General features: G+C 41.2%; 3 protein-coding genes, 1 long non-coding RNA gene and 2 pseudogenes across 6 annotated transcripts; 5 read left to right on the top strand and 1 right to left on the bottom strand.

Annotated features, from left to right (window-relative positions):
• The first annotated feature begins 5,745 nt into the window (after positions 1 to 5,745).
• LOC148727497 (techylectin-5B-like) lies at positions 5,746 to 6,652 on the top strand. Its single transcript, XM_088726772.1, has 2 exons — positions 5,746 to 6,026; positions 6,380 to 6,652. The coding sequence occupies exons 1-2, from the start codon at positions 5,882 to 5,884 to the stop codon at positions 6,640 to 6,642; spliced, it is 408 nt and encodes a 135-aa protein (XP_088582898.1). The 5' UTR covers positions 5,746 to 5,881; the 3' UTR covers positions 6,643 to 6,652.
• Positions 6,653 to 7,846: 1,194 nt separating this feature from the next.
• Positions 7,847 to 9,546, top strand: LOC148727496 (microfibril-associated glycoprotein 4-like). Its single transcript, XM_088726757.1, has 3 exons — positions 7,847 to 8,213; positions 8,477 to 8,863; positions 9,224 to 9,546. Exons 1-3 carry the CDS (start codon positions 7,946 to 7,948, stop codon positions 9,484 to 9,486), a joined length of 918 nt encoding a protein of 305 aa, XP_088582883.1. The 5' UTR covers positions 7,847 to 7,945; the 3' UTR covers positions 9,487 to 9,546.
• A 1,318-nt stretch (positions 9,547 to 10,864) lies between these two features.
• Positions 10,865 to 16,340, bottom strand: LOC148727495 (uncharacterized). Its single transcript, XR_015989296.1, has 3 exons — positions 16,315 to 16,340; positions 16,065 to 16,103; positions 10,865 to 12,793 (listed from the first exon to the last, which is right to left on the bottom strand). It is a non-coding gene; the product is annotated as an uncharacterized LOC148727495 (long non-coding RNA).
• On the top strand, positions 13,072 to 17,313 carry LOC148727494 (ryncolin-2-like; annotated as a pseudogene). The gene is made up of 6 exons (XR_015990027.1): positions 13,072 to 13,076; positions 13,594 to 13,642; positions 13,748 to 13,879; positions 14,108 to 14,500; positions 14,857 to 16,555; positions 16,989 to 17,313. The product of XR_015990027.1 is annotated as a ryncolin-2-like (transcript).
• Positions 17,314 to 18,356: 1,043 nt separating this feature from the next.
• On the top strand, positions 18,357 to 21,662 carry LOC111325550 (microfibril-associated glycoprotein 4). The gene is made up of 3 exons (XM_088726758.1): positions 18,357 to 18,672; positions 20,609 to 20,995; positions 21,340 to 21,662. The coding sequence occupies exons 1-3, from the start codon at positions 18,408 to 18,410 to the stop codon at positions 21,600 to 21,602; spliced, it is 915 nt and encodes a 304-aa protein (XP_088582884.1). The 5' UTR covers positions 18,357 to 18,407; the 3' UTR covers positions 21,603 to 21,662.
• Positions 21,663 to 21,806: 144 nt separating this feature from the next.
• LOC111325518 (microfibril-associated glycoprotein 4-like) lies at positions 21,807 to 24,180 on the top strand (annotated as a pseudogene). The gene is made up of 3 exons (XR_015989291.1): positions 21,807 to 22,963; positions 23,227 to 23,641; positions 23,869 to 24,180. The product of XR_015989291.1 is annotated as a microfibril-associated glycoprotein 4-like (transcript).
• Positions 24,181 to 24,392: the final 212 nt, after the last annotated feature.

Here is a 24,392-nt window from a genome sequence, read left to right as displayed (position 1 = left end):
AAAAGCCACAAAGCCGGCTTTGTGGTGGCGATACCGTGATGATGTTTTTGATCTCTGGCAACAAGGCCTTCCGGCACTGCATGAGTTTACTGAATTTATAAACTCTTTGTACCCCACTATAAAATTCGAATTAGTTTTTTCCGAACGAGAGCTCCATGTGCTAGATTTAACTCTACATCTTATCGAGGGTTTTAATAGGACAGACGTTTACTCAAAGCCAACTGATAGTCACCTGTATCTCCCACCATCAAGTGCTCATCTTAAACACGTTTTCAAAGCTATCCCTTATAGAGTGGCGACGAGGTTACAAAGAAATTGCTCCGAACAAGCTTTTCTTGTCCAGAGAATAACCGAATACAAGGGTTATCTGGTTACTCAGGGTTACCCTTCCAAATTAGTGGACGACCAGTTTCGTAAGGCCTCTACCATACCTAGAAGTGATCTACTTAAGACTCGGGCCAGATCTAAGAGGAAATTATTTCCATTTGTGACCACATTTAATCCAAATTTACCTGATGTAAGTCGCATCATTAAAAAACATCTGGGTATTTTGGAATCCAATCCCAAGTTAAAAGAGCTTTTTCCTTCAAATTCCATCATAGCATCCTTCCGCAGATCTAAAAACCTTAAAGAAATGTTGGCGCCATCCCGTTATGGCCCTAACACTGAAAGCGAAGGGGTTACCGAGGTCAAGGGATGTTTTAAATGTAATAGAACAAGATGCGATCTTTGTCGCAACTTCTTGGTTGAATCTAATTCCTTTCTAAGTTTTCAAACAGGCAAAAGTTACAAGATACGATCGAAACTTTCCTGTGATTCTAAGAACATAATTTATTTGGCTTCGTGCAAGAAATGTCGCCTACAATACATTGGCTCCACAACAAATGACTTTAGGGTTAGATTTCGCAACCACAAGTCTGCTATGGTCACTAAGAAAAAGACCTGTGAAGCAGCGGTACATTTTAACAAAACACCACATGATTTAAGCGATTTCTCATTCCAATGCATTGATCAAGTGCAGGCAACAGTAAACAATTCAGGTAACATCGAGAAACTTCTAATTACCAAAGAAGCATATTGGAGCGCACAGCTGTTCTCTCCGGCACCCTTCGGCTTGAATAAGCGCCAGGAGTTTCACTCCGAAAAAAGAATAAACTATAATTAATGCGGAGAATTTTTTCAAAAAACTGGGCGGGCATCAAAGGTTCCAGTCTTAGCGTTAATTGGGAATTTTAGTGCAATTCTCGCCTTTCAAGTCAACGCTGGTTCCTTTACATTTTCAGTGGATTTGACAATTTTTCCATTTCTTTCTATAGTGATAATTTTTCGCGTAGTAATTACTGTGTTTGTTTATATGTGTCACCACGCCCTATATAAATCTATTTAAGGAATTTTTAAGTCATTGTATTACAACTGATGCAGGTCTCGGACCGAAACGTTTTTTATTAAACTTTTTAGACTTTTTATTGAATATATGTCTTCCTTCGCTCGAAGTTGTCCGTCCTCGTGTGCCACACTACTTCTCCTATATATATATATTTAACTGCAGACAGTACTGTTTCGGCCTTCTGGGTCTCATCAGTGCATTACTAATGTTAGGATGGGGGAGAACCGAGATGGATCCCCAAACGATCCCACACTTGCCCCAAACGATCCCACGCTTGTGGTATCGTCAAAGCCATACCAGAGTGCTCAAACTAGAAGAGCCTAGTGAGCTATGCACAATGCTAGCGGCAATGACTCATCCCTCAGTGCTCAATTTGGACATGAAAGCAGAGCTTTATATGCCAAAGAGCTATATATATGATATATTCGGAATGTTTATAAAGAAAATCTTATTGAACTTCTAAAACTCTATGGAGAAGAGGAAATGGTAGAGAATCGAATTGTTACACTTAACAATCGTTCCGCTGCTTGCTGGCTTTCCTATATCAAAGTCCTATTAAGTCCCAAAAGGAAGCTTCGACCAGGAGTGGGATACATTTCAAAACAACCCTCTCCAATTCGACGACGAAGAACAGATAATTTTCACCGGCTGGGTTGAGTATTGGTAGGAATGTCATTACAAAAGTTGATGAAGATCTGTTTTTTTTTTCTAGAGCCAGTGATGAAGCTTCTGTGGATGTTCGTGATACTCGGGATGGTGGATGGAGGAAAAATTGTGGAATTTGACACTTCTGATACTTCGTAAGTAAATGAGCTTATCACTTCGATGACTTAATATTACGAATCGTGAATCAAACTAATGCAAGACCCATGCAAAGTTGCAATAATAAGAAATTCGAAAGGCATTACTGCATTAGATGTCGAAAATAGGCGTTTTAAGAACGGATATATGCAGAATACACGCAAATATTAGACTGTTTGACAACCATGTTTTGGGAGTCATTATATCACACCCCCTGGTTATTATCACTAGATAAGTCTGCTAAAACTATGGGTGAGCTATACAATGACCTCTAAAGGTTATCACGAAAAGGATTTTTATTCTATACAGTATATTCTCCTCGTACATCGATTGCGCGCTGAACTTTGCAACCTCCAACAAGATCGTGTGCGAGTTCCAGTTGACAAACAACGATAAACGAGACTATTCAGTGCTAAAATGGCGTACACCGCTGGATGGACTGAGATCTGATTGCCTGACGGTCACCTCCAATGGCAAAAAGCTACGGTACGATGGTATCCACTTAAAGCGCTCCGCCGCTGGTCCTAAGCACTACTTGCTCATCAAAGCCGGACAAACAGTGTTATCTACTTTTGATGTTTCAGATGCCTACGACATGACCAAAGCTGGCCTGTACTCTATAGCAGTGGCCACTTATTTAGAATATGTAAAGAGTAGTTTAAATGAAAAGCCAGTGAGCCAGACTAAGATAGAACATTTATCATCCCCTGCCGTAGGTAGGTAGGTAGGTAAGACTTTATTTAACGAGGGTAACATATGACAGTAATGAAACTGATAAACTAATGGCCCTCGAAAATTAAGATTCGGAAAAAAAAAAAAAAAAAAAAAAAAGGAATTGTAACAAACGTAACAATATTAGGAATAATTAAATAAAATAATTAACCTATATACATCATAAAATATTTAAAAATGTAAAAAAATTACAGGAATAATTTGCTAAGAATTTGATTATCTAAAATCATTTTAAAAAGGGAACGCTTAAAACGTTTTACACTGGTACTCCGTTTAATGTCCACACTTAATTTGTTCCATTCTTTCGTGGCTCGCACAGCAAACGCTCGACCCCCTTCAGAACTTCTCTTAAAACGCGGGCACATTAAGTTTAAATTACAGAAACGGGTTTGTCTATTATGAGTGTCAGAGTTTCTGATAAGAATATCATTTATATAATCCGGGGTATTTCCATTAAGCCTTTTATAGGTTAGAGCGCATCGATTGACGTATGATTCAGCATAAAAAGGAACCCACTTTAAGGTGTTAAATAAGCCGACAGAAGGTGCTGTTCTTTCGGCATCAAGGATAATTCTAGCCGCACGTTTTTGAAGACGCAGGACTTTCAAAAGATTTTCTTTACTGCAAGAAGTCCATGTCGTGCTACCGTAAAGCATTACAGGTTTAATGATCGTAGAGTAGTATATGTCACGTTGATTGCGTTTCAGATAAGGACTTATCTGACGAAGGAGTCCAATACGTTTCGCCAACTTTTTGTATAACTCCTCAATTTGGCGATTAAATGAAAGATCCTGATCCAATGTTATCCCAAGTAGTTTGAAATCAGTAACATGTTCGATATTGCTTCCATTCAAGCTAACATCTATTGAGGTAGAGGCGAGAAGGTTCCGCAAACGTTTGCCTGTTACCAGCATGGACTTCGTTTTCTGAGAGTTAATGAACATTTTGTTTCGTGCTGACCATTCATCTAAACGTTTGAGATCTTGATTTAAAGCCTGTGTCAGATGAGGAACATTTTCCCAGCTAGAGCATTTTGATAAAGTTGTGTCGTCAGCATAAACGTCTAGTGTTGAATCACGTATACTTAAAGGCATGTCATTTACAAACAATAAGAAGAGAATGGGTCCTAAAATTGATCCTTAAGGTACTCCTTGTAGCAACTGCTTACTGGTAGAACAGCAGCCATTTATACGCACATATTGTTTTCTTCCAGTGAGATATGACCCAAACCACTTTAATGATATATCGTTTGATCCATAAATAGATAGCTTCTTAAGTAAAAGCTCGTGATTTATCACGTCGAAAGCCTTTCTAAAATCGACAAAAGCTAAGCCAGTTACCATATTATTATCCATATTAAAGAGCAGTTCATCAGTTAATTTAATCAGTGCCGTTTCCGTGGAGTGATTAGGACGAAAAGCTGACTGGAGGTTGTATAGCAAATCATAGCTGTGCAGGTGTTTGCGGAGAGATGTTGCAACGTGTCGTTCAAGGATCTTAGAAAGAACGGGTAATACAGAAATTGGTCGATAGTTGCTTGTGTCTTCACGAGAGCCACTTTTAAATAAGGGAGTAATTTGAGCGGTTTTCCATGACGAAGGGAAACATCCAGTGGAGATGGAAAGATTCATAAGGCGACAAAGGGGGTGGACCAGAACAGATGCCGCTAACTTAAGCACCTTCGCACTAAGGCCGTCACATCCAATTGCCTTACTTGAAGGGATCTTTTTAATGAGATCAAGCATTTGCGTCTCGCCGTAAGTTATGAAGTCGATGAAACGAGTTTCATTGAAGAAACCTCGGGCCAAAGGGTGCGCACTGAAGAGAGCGTGACCAAGGGTGCTTCGGAGGAACACTTTTTTAAAAAAAGGGGCCAGGATCTGAAGGCATCTCTTAAGTACGTAATAAAGGGAGGGCCCTCGGACGTGACAAGGGAAACAGAATTTGCTATTGTAGCTGTATTCAATAACATTAAGTCAGCCATTCAAGACCTCGAGAATAATAACGCAAGAGCTAAAACTTGGTTCGAATCTTCCCCCATTGACGAACCTAAGTCTGTTTTTGAAAAAATGGAACGAGTATTATCAAAGGATAGAATTGCCTACATTATTGACGGAAGAGAATGCGAAGAAGGGGATTATGCTTACGCTTACACTGGAACACGACGAGTCTTCCTTTGCAAATTGTACAGCGCTGCCGACCCGTTGATTGGGTTTGACACAAAAATGGGGATTATAGTTCATGAATTAGGACACGCTATTTCTCGTAAGGACGACATAGTATACGGCAGAACTGCTTGTAAACAGCTCGCTATAAAAGATCCAAAAGCTGCTCTGAATAATGCTGAGAATTACGAATATTTTGTGGAAAGTGGAACAATTCCAATTCCATAATCATTTGATGACCTATCAGATGCTTTTGGAAGGGGACGAGAAGGGAGTGGGGGAGGGGAGGGTGGGGGTAGGGCTTTAGCGTTCTACACTAGGACGATCATATGAAATTTTTCTCAGGCAATAGCTGTATGGAATGGTAGAGATATATTTGTTGAAGCGTGGAAAAAGGGGCAAATGTCATTAGCGTGTTTTAAGGTTTGAACTGTTGATGTTATGGGTTTTATTTTGTACCTAAGAGAAACGTGTAATTACTGTTTTTGCAGCAATTGTCCATTTTAATATGATCTTTCAAATGTGAAACTGATTCAATGTTTATTTCCCTGTAGTCAAGGCCCGAAACTGCGCTGACCTTTTCAAGTCTGGTGAGAGAATCAGTGGAGTGTACACTATAAACACGGATAGCAGTTACGCTCCTTTCGACGTTTATTGTGATCAGAAAACATCCGGTGGAGGATGGACAGTGATTCAGAAAAGATTGGATGGCTCAGTAGATTTTTATCGCGGCTGGGCCGACTACAAGCGTGGCTTCGGTAACCTGAATGGCGAGTTCTGGCTCGGGTTAGACAAGATGCATCAGTTAACTAAGGTGGGTAGGAACGTAATTCGAATAGAGCTGGAAGACATTAAGGGAAAAACGGCGTACGCAGACTACGACATGTTTGCTATGGCAAGTGAGAGAGCCAAGTACCAACTGAGCCTTGGAACTTACTCTGGCGAGTAGATCAAAGTTAGACGAATAACACAATAACAGTAACAGTAACTCGCCAGCAACAGTAAATCGCGCGAGAGAATGTATATAAAGTGCAGCTAAATTTTAGCAGATACTCTCGCCTGTTTCTCTTTACAAGGGAGGATGAGGATTTAATAATCTTGGGTCAAACCGGTAGCTCATCCTGTTATGCTAGAACCGACGGATGCCTTTGAAATAAAGAACGGCCCATTTATTGGATTACAGATAATACATATTTGTACTTCAAGTTACACACCAATTACAATAAGCGCGTTTGTAGCAAAGAATACGAAGGTCCGACAAGAAGAGCTTACTAACAGATCCATCTCTCCGCAGGTACGGCTGGTGATTCTTTTTCTTATCATCGTGGCGCTCCTTTCTCATCTAAAGACCAGGATAATGATTCGGACAAACGTCATTGCGCTATAACCTTTAAAGGAAGCTGGTGGTACAAAGCCTGTCGCCATGCAAACCTGAATGGTTTGTACCAGCCAGGGCTACATTCATTCTATGCTGATGGTACGAGTTGGTATCATTGGAAAGGAAAAAACTATTTTGCCAAGAGATCGGAGATGAAAATAAGGCCCGCAGATTTTTAAGTTTGCGGCCATAGCAAGAGATTTCATCTGATTATGAATAAAAGGCACTCAATTAAAACTGCTTGGTTGAGATTTAATTCCTGCGTACGCGCAAAGGTAAAAAAAAAATGAGACGAGGGGAGGTCGCTTCAGGGAGAAACGATGTAATGATCTGGCATCTATCGCGCTCTCCCTTCCCCTCCCCTGGTATCTATCGCGTCCCCCCTTCCCCTCCCCTGGCATCTATCACGCCCTCCCTTCCCTTCCCCTGGGATCTTTTGTCCTAATTCGGTCAGTTTGTCAGCTTCGGCTAATTTTTCTTTTTTCGTTACAATTTGAAGTCAGCGACTTACTGCAACATTTAACCAGGAAATTCAGCGATAAAAAACTATAGTTAAAAACATTTTATTAAAGAAAAAGTTTCGACGTTAGCATAACGTCATTATCATGTCAAAATATGATTAAAAGGAGTACGTATTTATATATAGAAATCGTGAAACAAAGAAAGCTAATTACACAATAGGTTATATCTACAGTTGACAATAAAAGATAATAACGATGATATTTAAATATAAAAGATATAAATACATGGGTGGAAAAAGGAAAAAGAAAGACTTCAATAGCGTTACTTAAATAAAAAGTTTTGCATTAATAGAGTCACTTTGAACATCAAGAGATGGTTTTAGCTCCCTAATAAAAAGTATTTCATAAACAAGACAGTTGAATTTTCGGTCACATTTCTTGAGAACATGAAATTGATCACTTTTGAATCCCCGGAACATATAACCTAATCCCAGCGCTCTATAGCGAACTTGATTTAGGAATGATGATTTGATTTAAGAGTATTCATGGTTGTAGAGCGATGGGGTTAGTTTATATGGGTACTATCTCAAAGTTTATCATTTATGCATTATTTTATACCTATTTTCGTTATTTTATCGTAAAAGGCGCGCAACATCTTTAAAAGCAGTCAAATCTGAGAACGTGACAATTTTGTAAGTCCGTTTGGGAGTTTTGTGTCTGTTGCGTCTGGAAAATACAATCATGTGTCGCAACATATTGACAACAAAGGGTTCTTTGACCCGCGAGGCTGTAAAGAAGAGAATTGATACTGTGGTCACAGCTAAAACAATAAACCAAAAACAAGAAAAACCATCTTGCTCCAGAATTGATATTGTGGTCATAGCTAAAACAATATAAAAAAAAGCAAAAGCAAAAAACAAGAAAAACCATCCTGCTCCAAGTCACTATTCTAACCTACTTGGTGCTTATCAGCTATAAATTAAAACATCAAAAACCCTAATTCACACACGGTTAAAACGACATGGCGACTTCTGTTGTTAAAACATTTTGCTGGAGTTTCTTGTTTTTCACAGTGCTTTTGGCAAGTCGCAACACATCGGCACAAAGTAACCGCGGTCAAGCGACGAAAGGAACCCCACAAGAAAACAAATGCAGCACAGTGATAAATGGAAACTATTACGCAGGGACTAACAAGGAGATGACGACCATTCTTCAAAGAATTCAAACGCAGCTTTCTGACGTACAAGACCTTCTACGTGAAATGAAGACAGAAAAAGAAAACAAAACAGGTAAAGCACATCAAAGTTTTATGCCCGAAAACATTAATAAAGCATTTTTAGAAAGACCAACCCGTCGTCAGCTTTGTTTGCGTTTTGTCATAATGAACACCTTCTTGTTTAAAAGAAAAAAAGCGATTCAAAATCTTTTGATTGATCTTTTTCTCAACATGATTCCGATCGATTTAGTCTCAAACATCTTGTTTTTCAGCAGCCTCCGTCTACTTTAATAAATATTTCAATGTAGAGTTGATTCAATGTTTATTTCCTTGTAGTCAAGGCCCGAAACTGCGCTGACCTTTTCAAGTCTGGTGAGAGAATCAGTGGAGTGTACACTATAAACACGGATAGCAGCTACGCTCCTTTCGACGTTTATTGTGATCAGAAAACATCCGGTGGAGGATGGACAGTGATTCAGAAAAGATTGGATGGCTCAGTAGATTTTTATCGTGGCTGGGCCGACTACAAGCGTGGCTTCGGTAACCTGAATGGCGAGTTCTGGCTCGGGTTAGACAAGATGCATCAGTTAACTAAGGTGGGTAGGAACGTAATTCGAATAGAGCTGGAAGACATTAAGGGAAAAACGGCGTACGCCGACTACGACATGTTTGCTGTAGCAAGTGAGAGAGCCAAGTACCAACTGAGCCTTGGAACTTACTCTGGTGAGTAGATCAAAGTTAGACGAATAACACAATAACAGTAACAGTAACTCGTGAGTAACAGTAAATCGTGCGAGAGAATGTATCTAAAGTGAAGCTATTTTTTAGTACAGATACTCTCGCCTGTGGTTTCTCATTACAATGGAGGATGAGGATTTGATAATCTTGGGTCAAACCGGTAGCTCATCCTGTTATGCTAGAACCGACGGATGCCTTTGAAATAAGAACGGCGCTTTTATTGGATTACAGATAGTATATATTTGCATTTCAAGTTACAAACAAGTTATTACAATAAGCGCGTTTGTAGCAAAGAATATGAAGGTCCGACAAGAAGAGCTTACTAACAGATCCATCTCTCCGCAGGTACGGCTGGTGATTCTTTTTCTTATCATCGTGGCGCTCCTTTCTCATCTAAAGACCAGGACAATGATTCGGACAAACGTCACTGCGCTATAATCTTTAAAGGAGGCTGGTGGTACAGCTCCTGTCGCCATGCAAACCTGAATGGCTTGTACCAACCAGGGCCACACTCATCCCATGCTGATGGTATGAATTGGTATCACTGGAAAGGAGACTACTATTCTGCCAAGAGATCGGAGATGAAAATAAGGCCCGCAGATTTTTAAGTTTGCGGCCATATCAGGAGATTTCATCTGATTATGAATAAAATACACTCAATTAAAGCTGCTTGGTTGAAATTTAATTCCTGCGTACGTGTAAAGAGAAAGAATAACGAGATGAGAGGAGATTGCTTCAGTGAGAAACGATGTAATGATCTGGCATCTATCGCGCCCTTCCTTCCCCTCCCCTGGCATCTATCGCGCCCTCACTTCCTCTCCCCTGGCATCTATCGCGCCCTCACTTCCTCTCCCCTGGCATCTATCGCGCCCTCCCTTCCCGTCCCCTGGCATCTATCGCGCCCTCACTTCCTCTCCCCTGGCATCTATCGCGCCCTTCCTTCCCCTCCCCTGGCATCTATCGCGCCCTCACTTCCTCTCCCCTGGCATCTATCGCGCCCTCCCTTCCCGTCCCCTGGCATCTATCGCGCCCTCCCTTCCCGTCCCCTGGCATCTATCGCTCCCTCACTTCCTCTCCCCTGGCATCTATCGCGCCCTTCCTTCCCCTCCCCTGGCATCTATCGCGCCCTCACTTCCTCTCCCCTGGCATCTATCGCGCCCTCACTTCCTCTCCCCTGGCATCTATCTCGCCCTCCCTTCCCGTCCCCTGGCATCTATCGCGCCCTCACTTCCTCTCCCCTGGCATCTATCGCGCCCTCCCTTCCCGTCCCCTGGCATCTATCGGGCCCTCACTTCCTCTCCCCTGGCATCTATCGCGCCCTCACTTCCTCTCCCCTGGCATCTATCGCGCCCTCCCTTCCCGTCCCCTGGCATCTATCGCGCCCTCACTTCCTCTCCCCTGGCATCTATCGCGCCCTCCCTTCCCGTCCCCTGGCATCTATCGCGCCCTCACTTCCTCTCCCCTGGCATCTATCGCGCCCTCCCTTCCCGTCCCCTGGCATCTATCGCGCCCTCACTTCCTCTCCCCTGGCATCTATCGCGCCCTCCCTTCCCGTCCCCTGGCATCTATCGCGCCCTCACTTCCTCTCCCCTGGCATCTATCGCGCCCTCACTTCCTCTCCCCTGGCATCTATCGCGCCCTCCCTTCCCGTCCCCTGGCATCTATCGCGCCCTCACTTCCTCTCCCCTGGCATCTATCGCGCCCTCACTTCCTCTCCCCTGGCATCTATCGCGCCCTCCCTTCCCGTCCCCTGGCATCTATCGCGCCCTCACTTCCTCTCCCCTGGCATCTATCGCGCCCTCCCTTCCCGTCCCCTGGCATCTATCGCGCCCTCACTTCCTCTCCCCTGGCATCTATCGCGCCCTCCCTTCCCGTCCCCTGGCATCTATCGCGCCCTCACTTCCTCTCCCCTGGCATCTATCGCGCCCTAACTTCCTCTCCCCTGGCATCTATCGCGCCCTCCCTTCCTCTCCCCTGGCATCTATCGCGCCCTTCCCCCCCCGGGATCTTTTGTCCCAATTCAGTCAGTTTTACTAGCCTCGGCTGATTTTTCTTTTTTCGTAACATTTTGAAGCCAGCGACTTATTGTAACTTTTAACCAGGAAATTCAGAAATAAAAAGCTATAGTTAAAAAACATTTTTATAAGGACGACGTTTCGACGTTAGCATAACGTCATTATCAAGTCAAAATATGAATAAAAGGAGTACGTATTAGATATAGATAGATAGACTGGTTTATTAAAATCACATCGCAGTAAAATACTGAATTGCCCAATTTTTTTACAAACTACTACTACACATATATAAAATGTGATTACTTAAAGTCCTATTAAAAGTTCTCTACAGCCGCACCCTTCACGAAAAACGAATTAGCAAAACGCTTTTTCTTGGCTGCAGGCACATGGTACGTTCTTTGGCGCCTTAAATTATAATGAGGGCTATGGGCTTCAGGAATTAAGTAATGTAGTTTACTGTTCTAATTAACTGTTTACTGTTCTCGCTGATTGATTTAAATAACGACTTTGTAACGTCTTCGTGATGTTCCCTGATAGAAGTCAAATAGGCGCGCTCTAACGCTTCCCCGTACGGCATTGTAGGAAAAATACAAGCCAGAGCTCTTTTCTGAACTCTTTCTAACTCTGACTGTAAGTACTGAGGTAGAGAATAATGGAACACAGGGCAAGCGTAGTCAAGGGAGGATCTAATACATGCGCAATAGTAGGCAACTAGATCTGCGGCTGGAACACGTGCACGTTTAAGTTGCACAAGGAAATGAATTTTCTTAGCTGCTTTCTTAACTAAACTATCTACATGATCGTTCCATATAAGTGTGTTGTTGATGGTAAGGCCAAGAAGCTTGCTAGAAGTAGTTGCTTGGATCTGAGTCCATCAACTATAACTGGGTCGAAAAGTTCCGGGGAACGACAGAAACTGATAGTAAGCTCTTTAGTCTTCTCAAGGTTTAGCTGGAATAAGTTGTCCGCTGACCAGTTGGAAACGTGGTCCACTGCTTCTTGTGCTCTACTTTGTTGCCCCTTCGGCACTTTTTCTGACAGGTTGGTATCATCCACGTACTTCCACATCCCAAAGGACGCACTGGGGGTTAAGAGGTCGTTGATCATAAGCAAAAAAAGCTGGGGCCCCAATTTGGTCCCTTGGGGGACACCCGCTGGTACCGCACCCCATTCAGACATACAGCATACAGTCGCGGCTGAGTTTAACCCTCTGGGTCCGATCTGACAAGAAGTCCAGGATCCAATTGACGATACTGTTGGGGACTCCAACCACCCTAAGTTTAGCCGCCAAAGTTCCGTGATCAATGAAATCAAAAGCCTTGCGGTAATCTAAAAGAAAAACACGCACAGATGCACTATTTCTGTCTGTTGCTTGGAGCCACTCATGGATCATACTTAACAGAGCGAGGGCAGTAGACGAGCCTGATACAGTGCCAAACTGATTTAAGTCAGCTATCTTTTCTAAGGCTGGTCTTATGTAATTTGATATTACGAAGTCCTCAGCGACCTTGGAAAGCGATGCGGTTAGCGAGATCGGTCTAAGTTCTTTTTTGGGATCTGCGACTTGTTTTACTTTAGGTAGTGGAGTGACATCCGCATGCTTCCAAACTGATTGTAATTTCTGCTCTTTGTATGATGAGTTAAGTATGTCAGGTTGATATAGCAGCTCCGCATATTCCTTTAAGCACCAGTTGGACAGGCCGACGGGGCCTAGGGCCTTGTGTTTATTCAGATGCGACAAATTTTGATAGACACGCTCTGGAGTGACTTCCACAAACTCCGTGTTGTCTTCTAATGGTAACGGGTAGACGCCTGACTCTCGATCTAATGGTTGGAATTGACGCAACGGTTCTAATAAGGCCTCATTGATACCGTTAGCGATTTCAGACGGGGACAAGCTCTAAAAATCCGGAACATTCAGGGCGTTAAGAAGGTTCACATTATTATTACTTAAGTGAAAAGTTTTGCATTAATAGAGGCACTTTGCACATGAAGCGAGATGGTTTTAGCTTCCTAATATAAAGTATTTCATAAACAAGGCAGTTAAATTTGCTGTCACATTTCTTGAGAACATGAAATTGGTCACTTTAGAATCCCTGGAACATATAACCTAACCCCAGCGCTCTATAGCGAACATAGGAATGATGATGATTTAAGAGTATTCACCACTGTAGAGCGATGGGGTTAGTTTATATGGGTACCATCTGAGAGTTTATTTATGCATTATTTTATACCTATTTTCGTTATTTTATCGTAAAAGGCGTGCAACATCTGTAAAAGCAGTCAAACTAAGAACGTGACAATTTTGTAAGTCTTTGTAAGTTCCTTTCGTCGCTTGACCGCGGTTACCTTGTGCCGATGTATTGCGACTTGCTACAGACACTGAAAATCAAGAAACTCTTGCAAAATGTTTTAACAACAGAAGTCACCATTTCGGTTTAACGGTGCGTGAATTAGGGTTTTTGATGTTTTAATTTATAGCTGATAAGCACCAAGTAGATTAGAATAGTGACTTGGAGCAGGATGGTTTTTCTTGTTTTTGTTTTTGTTAATTGACCCTTGCTCACCATAGAGTCTCCTGTAGCTCAGTGGTTAGAGCATCCGACTAGATCACGGAGGGTCGTGGGTTCAAATCCCATCTGGAAACTCGATTTTTAAAAATTGTTTGTTTTTGTTTGTTTGTTTCTTTTTTTGTTTTAGTTGTGACCACAATATCAATTCTGGAGCAAGATGGTTTTTCTTGTTTTTGGTTTATTGTTTTAGCTGTGACCACAGTATTAATTCTCTTTACAGCCTCGCGGGTCAGAGGACCTTTTGTTGTCAGTATGTTGCGACACATGATTGTATTTTTCAGACGCAACAGACACAAAACTATTACGCAGGGACTAACATGGAGATGACGACCATTCTTCAAAGAATTCAAGCGCACCTTCTGACGTACAAGACCTTTTGCGTGAAATGAAGACAGAGAAAGTAAACAAAACAGGTAAAACGCACCAAAGTTTTATTCCCGAAAACATTACGAAAACATTTAGAAAGACCAACCTGTCGTCAGCTATGTTTGCGTCTTCTTATAATGAACACCTTGTACTGAAAAAAAAAAAAAAAAACCGAAAAATTTCGAAATCTTTCGATTTATTCTTTTCTCATCATACGACCGATCGATTCAGTCCTAAATATCTTGTCTTTCAGCTCAATGTTTATTTCCTTGTAGTCAAGACCCGAAACTGCGCTGACTTTTTCAAGTCTGGTGAGAGAATCAGTGGAGTGTACACTATATACCCGGGTAGCAGCCACGGTACTTTCGACGTTTATTGTGACCAGCTCAGAAAACAGCGTGGTGGAGGATGGACAGTGATTCAGAAAAGATTGGATGGCTCAGTAGATTTTTATCGCGGATGGGCTGACTACAAGTGCGGCTTCGGTAACCTGAATGGCGAGTTCTGGCTCGGGTTAGACAAGATGCATTAGTTAACTAAGGTGGGTAAGAACGTAATTCGAATAGAGCTGGAAGACATTAAGGGAAAAACGGCGTACGCCGACTACGACATGTTTGCTGTGGCAAGTGAGAGAGCCAAGTACCAACTGAGCCTTGGAACTTACTCTGGTGAGTAGATCAAAGTTAGACGAATAACACAATAACAGTAACAGTAACTCGCCAGCAACAGTAAATCGCGCGAGAAAATGTATATAAAGTGCAGCTAAATTTTAGTACAGATACTCTCGCCTGTGGTTTCTCTTTACACTGGAGGATGATAATAATCTTGGGTCAAACCAGTAGCTCATCCTGTTATGCTAAAACCGACGGATGCCTTTGAAATAAAGAACGGCGCTTTTATTGGATTACAGATAGTATATATTTGCATTTCAAGTTTCACACCAGTTATTACAATAAGCGCGTTTGTAGCAAAGTATATGAAGGTCCGACAAGAAGAGCTTACTTACATATCAATTTGTCCGCAGGTACGGCTGGTGATTCTTTTTCCTTTCAGCGTGGGGCTCCCTTCTCAACTAAAGGCCAGGACAATGATCCTGACAAACGCCACTGTGCCGTAAGGTTTAAGGGAAGCTTTTGGTACAGCTTCTGTCGCCATGCATAACGTATAACGTCGTTTTCAACTCAAAATATGAATAAAAGGAGTGCGTATCATATATACAAATACATGGTTGGAAAAAGGAAAAAGAAAGACTCAAATAGCGTTCCTTAAATAAAACTTTTTGCATTAATAGAGTCACTTTGCACATTAATAGATGGTTTTAGCTCCCTAATAAAAAGTATTTCATAAACAAGGCAGTTGAATTTGCTGTCACATTTCTTGAGGACATGAAATTTGTCACTTTCGAATCCCCGGAACATAGAACCTAACCCCATCGCTCTGTAGCGAACATAGGAATGAAGATATGATTTAACAGTATTCGTCGCTGCAGAGCGATGGGGTTATTAAAGATGGCCGGGTACCATCTGAGAGTTTATTTAGGCATTATTTTATACCTATTTTCATTATTTTATCGTAAAAGGCGTGCAACACGTTTAAAAGCAGTCAAATCTGAGAACGTGACAATTTTGTAAGTCCGTTTGGGTGACTTGTGTCTGTTGCGTCTGAAAAATACAATCATGTGTCGCAACATACTGACAACAAAAGGTTCTTCGACCCGCGAGGCAGTAAAGAAGAGAACTGATAGTGTGGTCACAGCTAAAACAATAGAACAAAAACAAGACAATAAAACAAAAAAACAAAAACAAAACAAGAAAAACCATCCTGCTCCAAGTCACTATTCTAATCCACTTGGTGTTAATTAGCTGTAAATTAAAACATCTAAAAACATAATTCAAGCGCAGTTAAATCGCAATGGTGACTTCTGTTGCTAAAACACTTTGCTCGAGTTTTTTTGTTTTTCACGGTGCGTGTGGCAAGTTGCAACACATTGTAACCGCGGTCAAGCGACGAAAGGAACCCTTAAAGAAAACAAATGCAGCACAGTGATATATGAAAACTAGTAAGCAGGGACTAATTAACAAGGAGATTAAGACCTTTCTTCAAAGAATGCAAGCGCAGCTTTCTGACGTACAAGACCTTCTGCGTGAAATGAACACAGAAAAAGAAAAAATGGATAATACGCACCGAAGTTTTATGCCCTAAAATATTAAGGAAACATTTAGAAGGACCAACCTGTCGTCAGCTTTGCTCGCGTCTTGTCATAATGAACACCTTGTATTGAAAAAAAAGAGAAAAAGGGGATTCAAAATCTTTCGATTGATTCTTTTCTCATCACGATGTCCGATCGATTCCGTCTCAAACATCTTGTTTTTCAGCAGCCTCCGTCTACTTTAATAAATCTTTCAAATGTAAAGTTGATTCCGAATCAAAATAAACATTGAATGTTTATTTCCTTGTAGTCAAGACCCACAACTGCGCTGACCTTTTCAAGTCTGGTGAGAGAATCAGTGGAGTGTACACCATATACCCGGGTAGCAACTACGCTCCTTTCGACGTGTATTGTGACCAGAAAACAGCTGGTGGAGGGTGGACAGTGATTCAGAAGAGATTGGACAGCTCAGTAGGTTTTTATCGCGACTGGGCCGACTACAAGCGTGGCCTCGGTGACATGAATGGCGAGTTCTGGCTTGGGTCGGACAAGATGAATCAGTTGACTGAGGCAGGTAGGATCGTAATTCGAATAGAGCTGGAAGACACTAAGACACTAAGACACTAAGACACTAAGACACTAAGACACTAAGACACTAAGACACTAAGACACTAAGGGGAAAACAGTCGACGCCGACTACGACATGTTTGCTGTAGCAAGTGAGAAAGCCAGGTATCAACTGAGCCTTGGAACTTACTCTGGTGTGTAAATCATAGTTGGATGACCCATGAAAGATAAATTGAACAGAACAGGCACCCGAACCACAGTGAGATCTCGACTAGCCCGAAGTATAAAATAAATAAAAAAAAATCAGGTAAGAGAAACAACAAATACATAAAACGAAGTGCTCATAACAGTACTACCATATATGAATGAGAGGGAAGGAGTATTTTTTTAGCTTGTGACCGTCAATCAAACGCCCTCCTATGATATCCATTTCTCCACAGGGACGGCTGGTGATTCTTTTTCTTATCATCGTGGCGCCCCTTTCTCAACTTAAGACCAGGACAATGATTCGGACAAACGTCAATGCGCTCTAACCTTTAAAGGAGGCTGGTGGTACAAAACCTGTTGCTATACAAACCTGAATGGCTTGTACCAACCAGGGCCACACTCATCCCATGCTGATGGTATGAATTGGTATCTCTGGAAAGGAGACCACTATTCTGCCAAGAGATCGGAGATGAAAATAAGGCCCGTAGACTGTTTCTTAGTCTATACTGCCGTGTCAGAAGTTGTCAACTGATCATAAATAAAATCCATTGGATTGTATTTAAAGCGCCTTCATGTTTTGTGTATGTAAAACGTAAAAGAGAATTGCTATGTGGGGAGATTGCTTGAGGAACGGATCGCGCTCTCCCCTCCCTTGCTACATCTGAGGATTATAGTGAACGGAGATATAGATCGGCCGCACGTCCAATGTCGGAAATGATTAAGAGCCATATGTCCAATTTTGCAGTCCGAAATAACTTCAGCCACTCGAGATTTGTGACGGCGTCTATAGTTTTTTTTTTCCGTAAAAAAGACCTAAAAGTTCAGATTTTCCTCTTTTTCTAAAAGAGCGAGAAACCTCAACTTTGAGACATGGGACGGACTCGTAACTCGTACATTTGGGATTTGGGAAGGATATGCAGCTCCGGCGTAGATTTCATTAAAAATTCGCATGAGAAACGGGATGTAATGGCTCTGTCTTTATCTTTTGCTACATTCACAAAAGAGATTGTGCTCACCTGGCGTGAGAGGCCATAACACATCTAGATAAAAAGAAAAAAAAAAGAGAAATCTTCATCCAGACCTTAGTAGATGTAAGAGTACTAATGTTTATGTGATTTGTAACACGTTGTGTGGGCTTATTACGATCAAACTTGCAAATTTGCACACGGAAATGATCTCTAAATAGAAACAGTTGACTCTCTTAAACGAATTAACAATTAACCTCCATCAATGACTTGCATTTCATTTCTCCCTACAATACCACCCCCCCTGAATCATACGATTAGGTGACGAGATTAAAGGAAATGATCGTCAAATTGATTGTTAACGTTAAATAAAGTTCTCTTTATCATACCTATTTCCACTGATAAATCGCAAAAGGTGACATTTTTAAAGCAGTTGAATCTGAGAACGCGACCGTTTTGCAAGTCCTCACGGGAGTTTTACGTGCAAAACATAGTCAGGTATCGAAACATACTGACAAAAAAAGGTTCTTTGATTAGCTAAGAATAGCAATGATGTTGAGGTCACAACTGTCCGGTAAGGAAAGAAGAAAGGTAATCCTGCTCCTAGTCACGAGTCTAATCCAATTGGTGCATACCAGCGATGTATTGTAATGTCAAAAAGCACATTCCGCGAGCAGTTAAACCGAAATGGCTGCTTCTGTCGTTACAGCGTTTTTCTTGGGTTCCTTGTTTTTCACGGTGTCTGTGGCAAGCCGCAAAACATTGGCACAAAGTAACAGTCGAGCGACGAAAGGAAACTCACATGAAAACAAGTGCAGCACGGTGGTCAATGGAAACTATTACGCAGGGACTAACGAGGAGACGATGACCATTCTTGAAGGAATTCAAGCGCAGCTTTCTGAGGTACAAGACCTTCTGCGTGAAATGAAGACAGACAGAGGAAACAAAACAGGTAAAACAGAGTAAAGTTTTACAGAACTTAGAAAACATTTAGTGAAACCAACCTGTCGTCAGCTTTGTGTGAGATTTTCCTAAAAACCGAAGGGTGACCGATTTGACTATCTTGGGTCGAGCGAGTAGCTCAACCTGCCATATAACATCGAGTCCCCGCCTGACATCGAAAGATGCTTAATGGCCTACAAGAGGATTATGGTTACTTGCCCTGCCTAAATAAACGAACTGTTAGAACTAAACAGCAGCCAGCACAGCAGAAGAAATAATCGAGGTGCTGATTTAACCATTTTACCTAGGAGATACATTGGAGAGAAAGAGTGAGGCCTCACGTTTTCTGCAATAATCTCAAGATGGAATAACTTTCCCTTTAAGCTAGCCACTTCTCAATCTGCAAATACTTTAAAGAATGCTTTGAATAAACATTTTAAATTAAGTAAGCTTAGGGATAAGATTATTTAGTCCTTTTTGTAGATAATTTATTCTTAGATTGCATGATATGAGCAATATGTTTTATCTTCAACTTTTAGATCTTGACTTGTTGTACATCGTGATTTTTAATTAGGTTTTAATCAAATTCTTAATTAGGTTATCAATTGATATATATCTATATATATATATATTATTGTGATAGTTTTTCGCGTAGTAATTACTGTGTTTGTTTATATGTGTCATCACGCCCTATATAAATCTATTTAAGGAATTTGTAAGTCATTGTATTACAACTGATGAAGGTCTCGGACCGAAACGCATTTTATTAAACTTTCTTAGACTTTTTATTTGAGTATATGTCTTTCTTAGCTCGAAGTTGTCCGTCCTCGTGTACTACAATATTTTTCCTATATATATATAGGAGAAGTAGTGTGGCACACGAGGACGGACAACTTCAAGCGAAGGAAGACATATACTCATTAAAAAGTCTAAAAAGTTTAATAAAAAGCGTTTCGGTCCGAGACCTTCATCAGTTGTAATACAATGACTTAAAACTTCCTTAAATAGATATATATAGGGCGTGATGACACATATAAAAAAACACAGTAACTGTGATTTTTAATTAGGTTTTAATCAAATTCTTAATTAGGTTATCAATTGATATATATATATATATATATATATATTATTGTGATAGTTTTTCGCGTAGTAATTACTGTGTTTGTTTATATGTGTCATCACAGTAACTGTGTTTGTTTATATGTGTCATCACGCCCTATATAAATCTATTTAAGGAATTTTTAGGTCATTGTATTACAACTGATGAAGGTCTCGGACCGAAACGTTTTTTATTAAACTTTTTAGACTTTTCATTGAGTATATGTCTTCCTTCGCTCGAAGTTGTCCGTCCTCGTGTGCCACACTACTCAGTCCTACCATTTATCGAGGTTTGGACTGTGAATCCTTTTGAATCCTTCTGGCGCGGCGTCACTGTTGGCTCGAGGCCTTTTAACTTATATATATTTATATATATATATATATAACCGCAGACAGTACCGTTTTGGCCTTCTGGGCCTCATCAGTGCAGTGCTGATGCAAGGATGGGGGAGAACCGATATGCTTACCCCAAACAATCCCACACTTGTGGTATCGTCTAAACCATGCCAGAGTGCTCAAACTAGGAAAGTCTAGTGAGCTATATATATATTTTAATTGTAACAATGTTTTATAGAGGGCCCCAAGTTCATTATTTTTTTTTTAACTATTATATGTCAGTCTCTTTAAACAAAGTTTGATTGATTGATTGAAGAACCGACGGAAACCCATTAAAATAAAAACGGATTTCAGATGGTAAATGATCGTGTTTCAAGTTACACAGAAACTCGTCTGCTTTTCGGCGTGGAGTCCGAATTATTCAATCTTGAAAACTTTGATCCCTGCAGCAATTGTCCATTTTAATATGATCTTTCAAATGTGAAATTGATTCGATGTTTATTTCCTTGTAGTCAAGGTCCGAAACTGCGCTGACCTTTTCAAGTCTGGTGAGAGAATCAGTGGAGTGTACACTATAAACACGGATAGCAGCTACGCTCCTTTCGACGTTTATTGTGATCAGAAAACAGCCGGTGGAGGATGGACAGTGATTCAGAAAAGATTGGATGGCTCAGTAGATTTTTATCGTGGCTGGGCCGACTACAAGCGTGGCTTCGGTAACCTGAATGGCGAGTTCTGGCTCGGATTAGACAAGATGCATCAGTTAACTAAGGTGGGTAGGAACGTAATTCGAATAGAGCTGGAAGACATTAAGGGAAAAACGGCGTACGCCGACTACGACATGTTTGCTGTGGCAAGTGAGAGAGCCAAGTACCAACTGAGCCTTGGAACTTACTCTGGTGAGTAGATCAAAGTTAGACGAATAACACAATAACAGTAACAGTAACTCGCCAGCAACAGTAAATCGCGCGAGAGAATGTATATAAAGTGCAGCTAAATTTTAGTACAGATACTCTCGCCTGTTTCTCTTTACAAGGGAGGATGAGGATTTAATAATCATGGGTCAAACCGTTAGCTCATCCTGTTATGCTAAAACCGACGGATGCCTTTGAAATAAAAAAACGGCGCTTTTTTTGGATTATAGATAATACTTATTTGCATTTCAAGTTACACAAGCGCGTTTGTAGCAAAGAATATGAAGGTCCGGCAAGAAGAGCTTTCTTACATATCCATCTCTCCGCAGGTACGGCTGGTGATTCTTTTTCCTTTCAGCGTGGCGCTTTTTTCTCAACTAAAGACCAGGACAATGATCCTGACAAACGCCACTGTGCCGTAACGTTTAAGGGAGGCTTTTGGTACAGCTTCTGTCGCCATGCAAACCTGAATGGCTTGTACCAACCAGGGCCACACTCATCCCATGCTGATGGTATGAATTGGCATGACTGGAAAGGAGACTACTATTCTGCCAGGAGATCGGAGATGAAAATAAGGCCCGCAGATTTTTAAGTTTGCGGCCATATCAGGAGATTTCATCTGATTATGAATAAAATACACTCAATTAAAGCTGCTTGGTTGAAATTTAATTCCTGCGTACGTGTAAAGAGAAAGAATAACGAGATGAGAGGAGATTGTTTCAGTGAGAAACGATGTAATTATCTGGCATCTATCGCGCCCTTCCTTCCCCTCCCCTGGCATCTATCGCGCCCTCCCTTCCTCTCCCCTGGCATCTATCGCGCCCTCCCCCCCCTGAGATCTTTTGTCCCAATTCGGTCAGTTTTACCAGCCTCAGTTGATTGTTCTTTTTTAGTAACATTTTGAAGCCAGCGACTTATTGTAACTTTTAACCAGGAAATTCAGCAATAAAAAGCTATAGTTAAAAAACATTTTAATAAGGACGATGTTTCGACGTTAGCATAACGTCATTATCAAGTCCAAATATGAATAAAAGGAGTACGTATTATTACTTAAATGAAAAGTTTTGCATTAATAGAGGCACTTTGCACATGAAGCGAGATGGTTTTAGCTTCCTAATATAAAGTATTTCATAAACAAGGCAGTTAAATTTGCTGTCACATTTCTTGAGAACGTGAGATTGGTCACTTTTTGAATTCCCGGAACATACGAACCAAACCCCAGCGTTCTATAGCGAATGTAGGAATGATGATATGATTTAACAGAATTCACCGCTATAGAGCGATTGGGTTAGTTTGTATGGGTACCATCTAAGAGTTTATTTATGCATTATTTTATACCTATTTTCATTATTTTATCGTAAAAGGCGTGCAACACCTTTAAAAGTAGTCACATCTGAGAACGTGACAATTTTGTAAGTCCGTTTGGGTGACTTGTGTCTGTTGCGTCTGAAAAATACAATCATGGGTCGCAACATACTGACAACGAAAGGTTCTTCGACCTGCGAGGCTGCAAAGAAGAGAATTGATACTGTGGTCACAGCTCAAACAATAATAAAAACAAAAACACAAAAACAAAACAAGAAAAATCATCCTGCTCCAAGTCACTATTCTAATCCACTTGGTGTTTATCAGCTATAAATTAAAACATCTAAAAACATAATTCAAGCGCAGTTAAATCAAAATGGTGACTTCTGTTGCTAAAACACTTTGCTTGAGTTTTTTGTTTTTCACGGTGCCTGCGGCAAGTTGCAACACATCGGCACAAGGTAACCGCGGTCAAGCGACGAAAGGAACCCTAAAAGAAAACAAATGCAGCACAGTGATATATGGAAACTATTACGCAAGGACTAATTAACAAGGAGATGAAGACCTTTCTTCAAAGAATGCAAGCGCAGCTTTCTAACGTACAAGACCTTGTGCGTGAAATAAACACAGAAAAAGAAAGCAAAACAGGTAATACGCACCGAAGTTTTATGCCCGAAAATATTAAGGAAACATTTAGAAGGACCAACCTGTCATCAGCTTTGTTCGCGTCTTGTAAACACCTTCTTGTATTGGAAAAAAAGAAAAAAAGGGATTCAAAATCTTTCGATCGATTCTTTTCTCATCACGATGTCCGATCGATTTAGTCCTAAATATCTTGTTTTTCCGCAGCCTCCGTCTACTTTAATAAATCTTTCAAATGTAAAGTTGATTCAATGTTTATTTCCTTGTAGTCAAGGCCCGAAACTGCGCTGACCTTTTCAAGTCTGGTGAGAGAATCAGTGGAGTGTACACTATATACCCGGGTAGCAGCCACGGTACTTTCGACGTTTATTGTGACCAGAAAACAGCTGGTGGAGGGTGGACAGTGATTCAGAAGAGATTGGACAGCTCAGTAGGTTTTTATCGCGACTGGGCCGACTACAAGCGTGGCCTCGGTGACATGAATAGCGAGTTCTGGCTTGGGTTGGACAAGATGAATCAGTTTACCGAGGCAGGTAGGAACAGAATTCGAATAGAGCTGGAAGACACTAAGACACTAAGACACTAAGACACTAAGGGGAAAACAGTCGACGCTGACTACGACATGTTTGCTGTAGCAAGTGAGAAAGCCAGGTATCAACTGAGCCTTGGAACTTGCTCTGGTGAGTAAATCATAGTTGGATGACCCATGAAAGATAAATTGAACAGAACAGGCACCCGAACCACAGTGAGATCTCGACTAGCCCGAAGTATAAAATAAATAAAAAAAAAATCACGTAAGAGAAACAACAAATACATAAAGCGAAGTGCTCATAACAGTACTGCCATATATGAATGAGAGGGAAGGAGTATTTTTTTAGCTTGTGACCGTCAATCAAACGCCCTACTATCAGATCCATTTCTTACCATCGTGGCGCCCCTTTCTCAACTAAAGACCAGGACAATGATTCGGACAAACGTCAACGCGCTCTAACCTTTAAAGGAGGCTGGTGGTACAAAACCTGTTGCTATGCAAACCTGAATGGCTTGTACCAACCAGGGCCACACTCATCCCATGCTGATGGTATGAATTGGTATCTCTGGAAAGGAGACCACTTTTCTGCCAAGAGATCGGAGATGAAAATAAGGCCCGTACACTGTTTCTTAGTCTATACTGCCGTGTCAGAAGTTGTCAACTGGTCATAAATAAAATCCATTGGATTGTATTTAAAGCGCCTTCATGTTTTGTGTATGTAAAACGTAAAAGAGAATTGCTATGTGGGAAGATTGCTTGAGGAAGGGATCGCGCCCTTCCCTCCCCTCCTCTCCCGTCTCCTCCCCTCCCCTCCCGTCTCCTCTCCTCCCCTCCCTTGCTACATCTGAGGATTATAGTGAACGGAGATATAGAACGGCCGCACGTCCAATGTCGGAAATGATT

This window comes from Stylophora pistillata, chromosome 7 (genome assembly GCF_964205215.1).
Source record: "Stylophora pistillata chromosome 7, jaStyPist1.2, whole genome shotgun sequence".
Lineage (NCBI taxonomy): Eukaryota > Metazoa > Cnidaria > Anthozoa > Scleractinia > Pocilloporidae > Stylophora > Stylophora pistillata.
The sequence above is the reverse complement of the archived record's forward strand: the minus strand, read 5'-3'. Positions and strand labels throughout refer to the sequence as shown.

Bases quoted from the DNA above. Each gene is read 5' to 3' on its own strand.
- LOC148727496 (XM_088726757.1), top strand. From the start codon at position 7,946: ATGGCGACTTCTGTTGTTAAAACATTTTGCTGGAGTTTCTTGTTTTTC. The intron at 8,214-8,476 runs GTAAAGCACATC...ATTTCCTTGTAG, and splicing joins AGAAAAAGAAAACAAAACAG to TCAAGGCCCGAAACTGCGCT. The intron at 8,864-9,223 runs GTGAGTAGATCA...ATCTCTCCGCAG, and splicing joins GAGCCTTGGAACTTACTCTG to GTACGGCTGGTGATTCTTTT.
- LOC148727497 (XM_088726772.1), top strand. From the start codon at position 5,882: ATGCATCAGTTAACTAAGGTGGGTAGGAACGTAATTCGAATAGAGCTG. The intron at 6,027-6,379 runs GCGAGTAGATCA...ATCTCTCCGCAG, and splicing joins GAGCCTTGGAACTTACTCTG to GTACGGCTGGTGATTCTTTT.
- LOC111325550 (XM_088726758.1), top strand. From the start codon at position 18,408: ATGGCTGCTTCTGTCGTTACAGCGTTTTTCTTGGGTTCCTTGTTTTTC. The intron at 18,673-20,608 runs GTAAAACAGAGT...ATTTCCTTGTAG, and splicing joins AGACAGAGGAAACAAAACAG to TCAAGGTCCGAAACTGCGCT. The intron at 20,996-21,339 runs GTGAGTAGATCA...ATCTCTCCGCAG, and splicing joins GAGCCTTGGAACTTACTCTG to GTACGGCTGGTGATTCTTTT.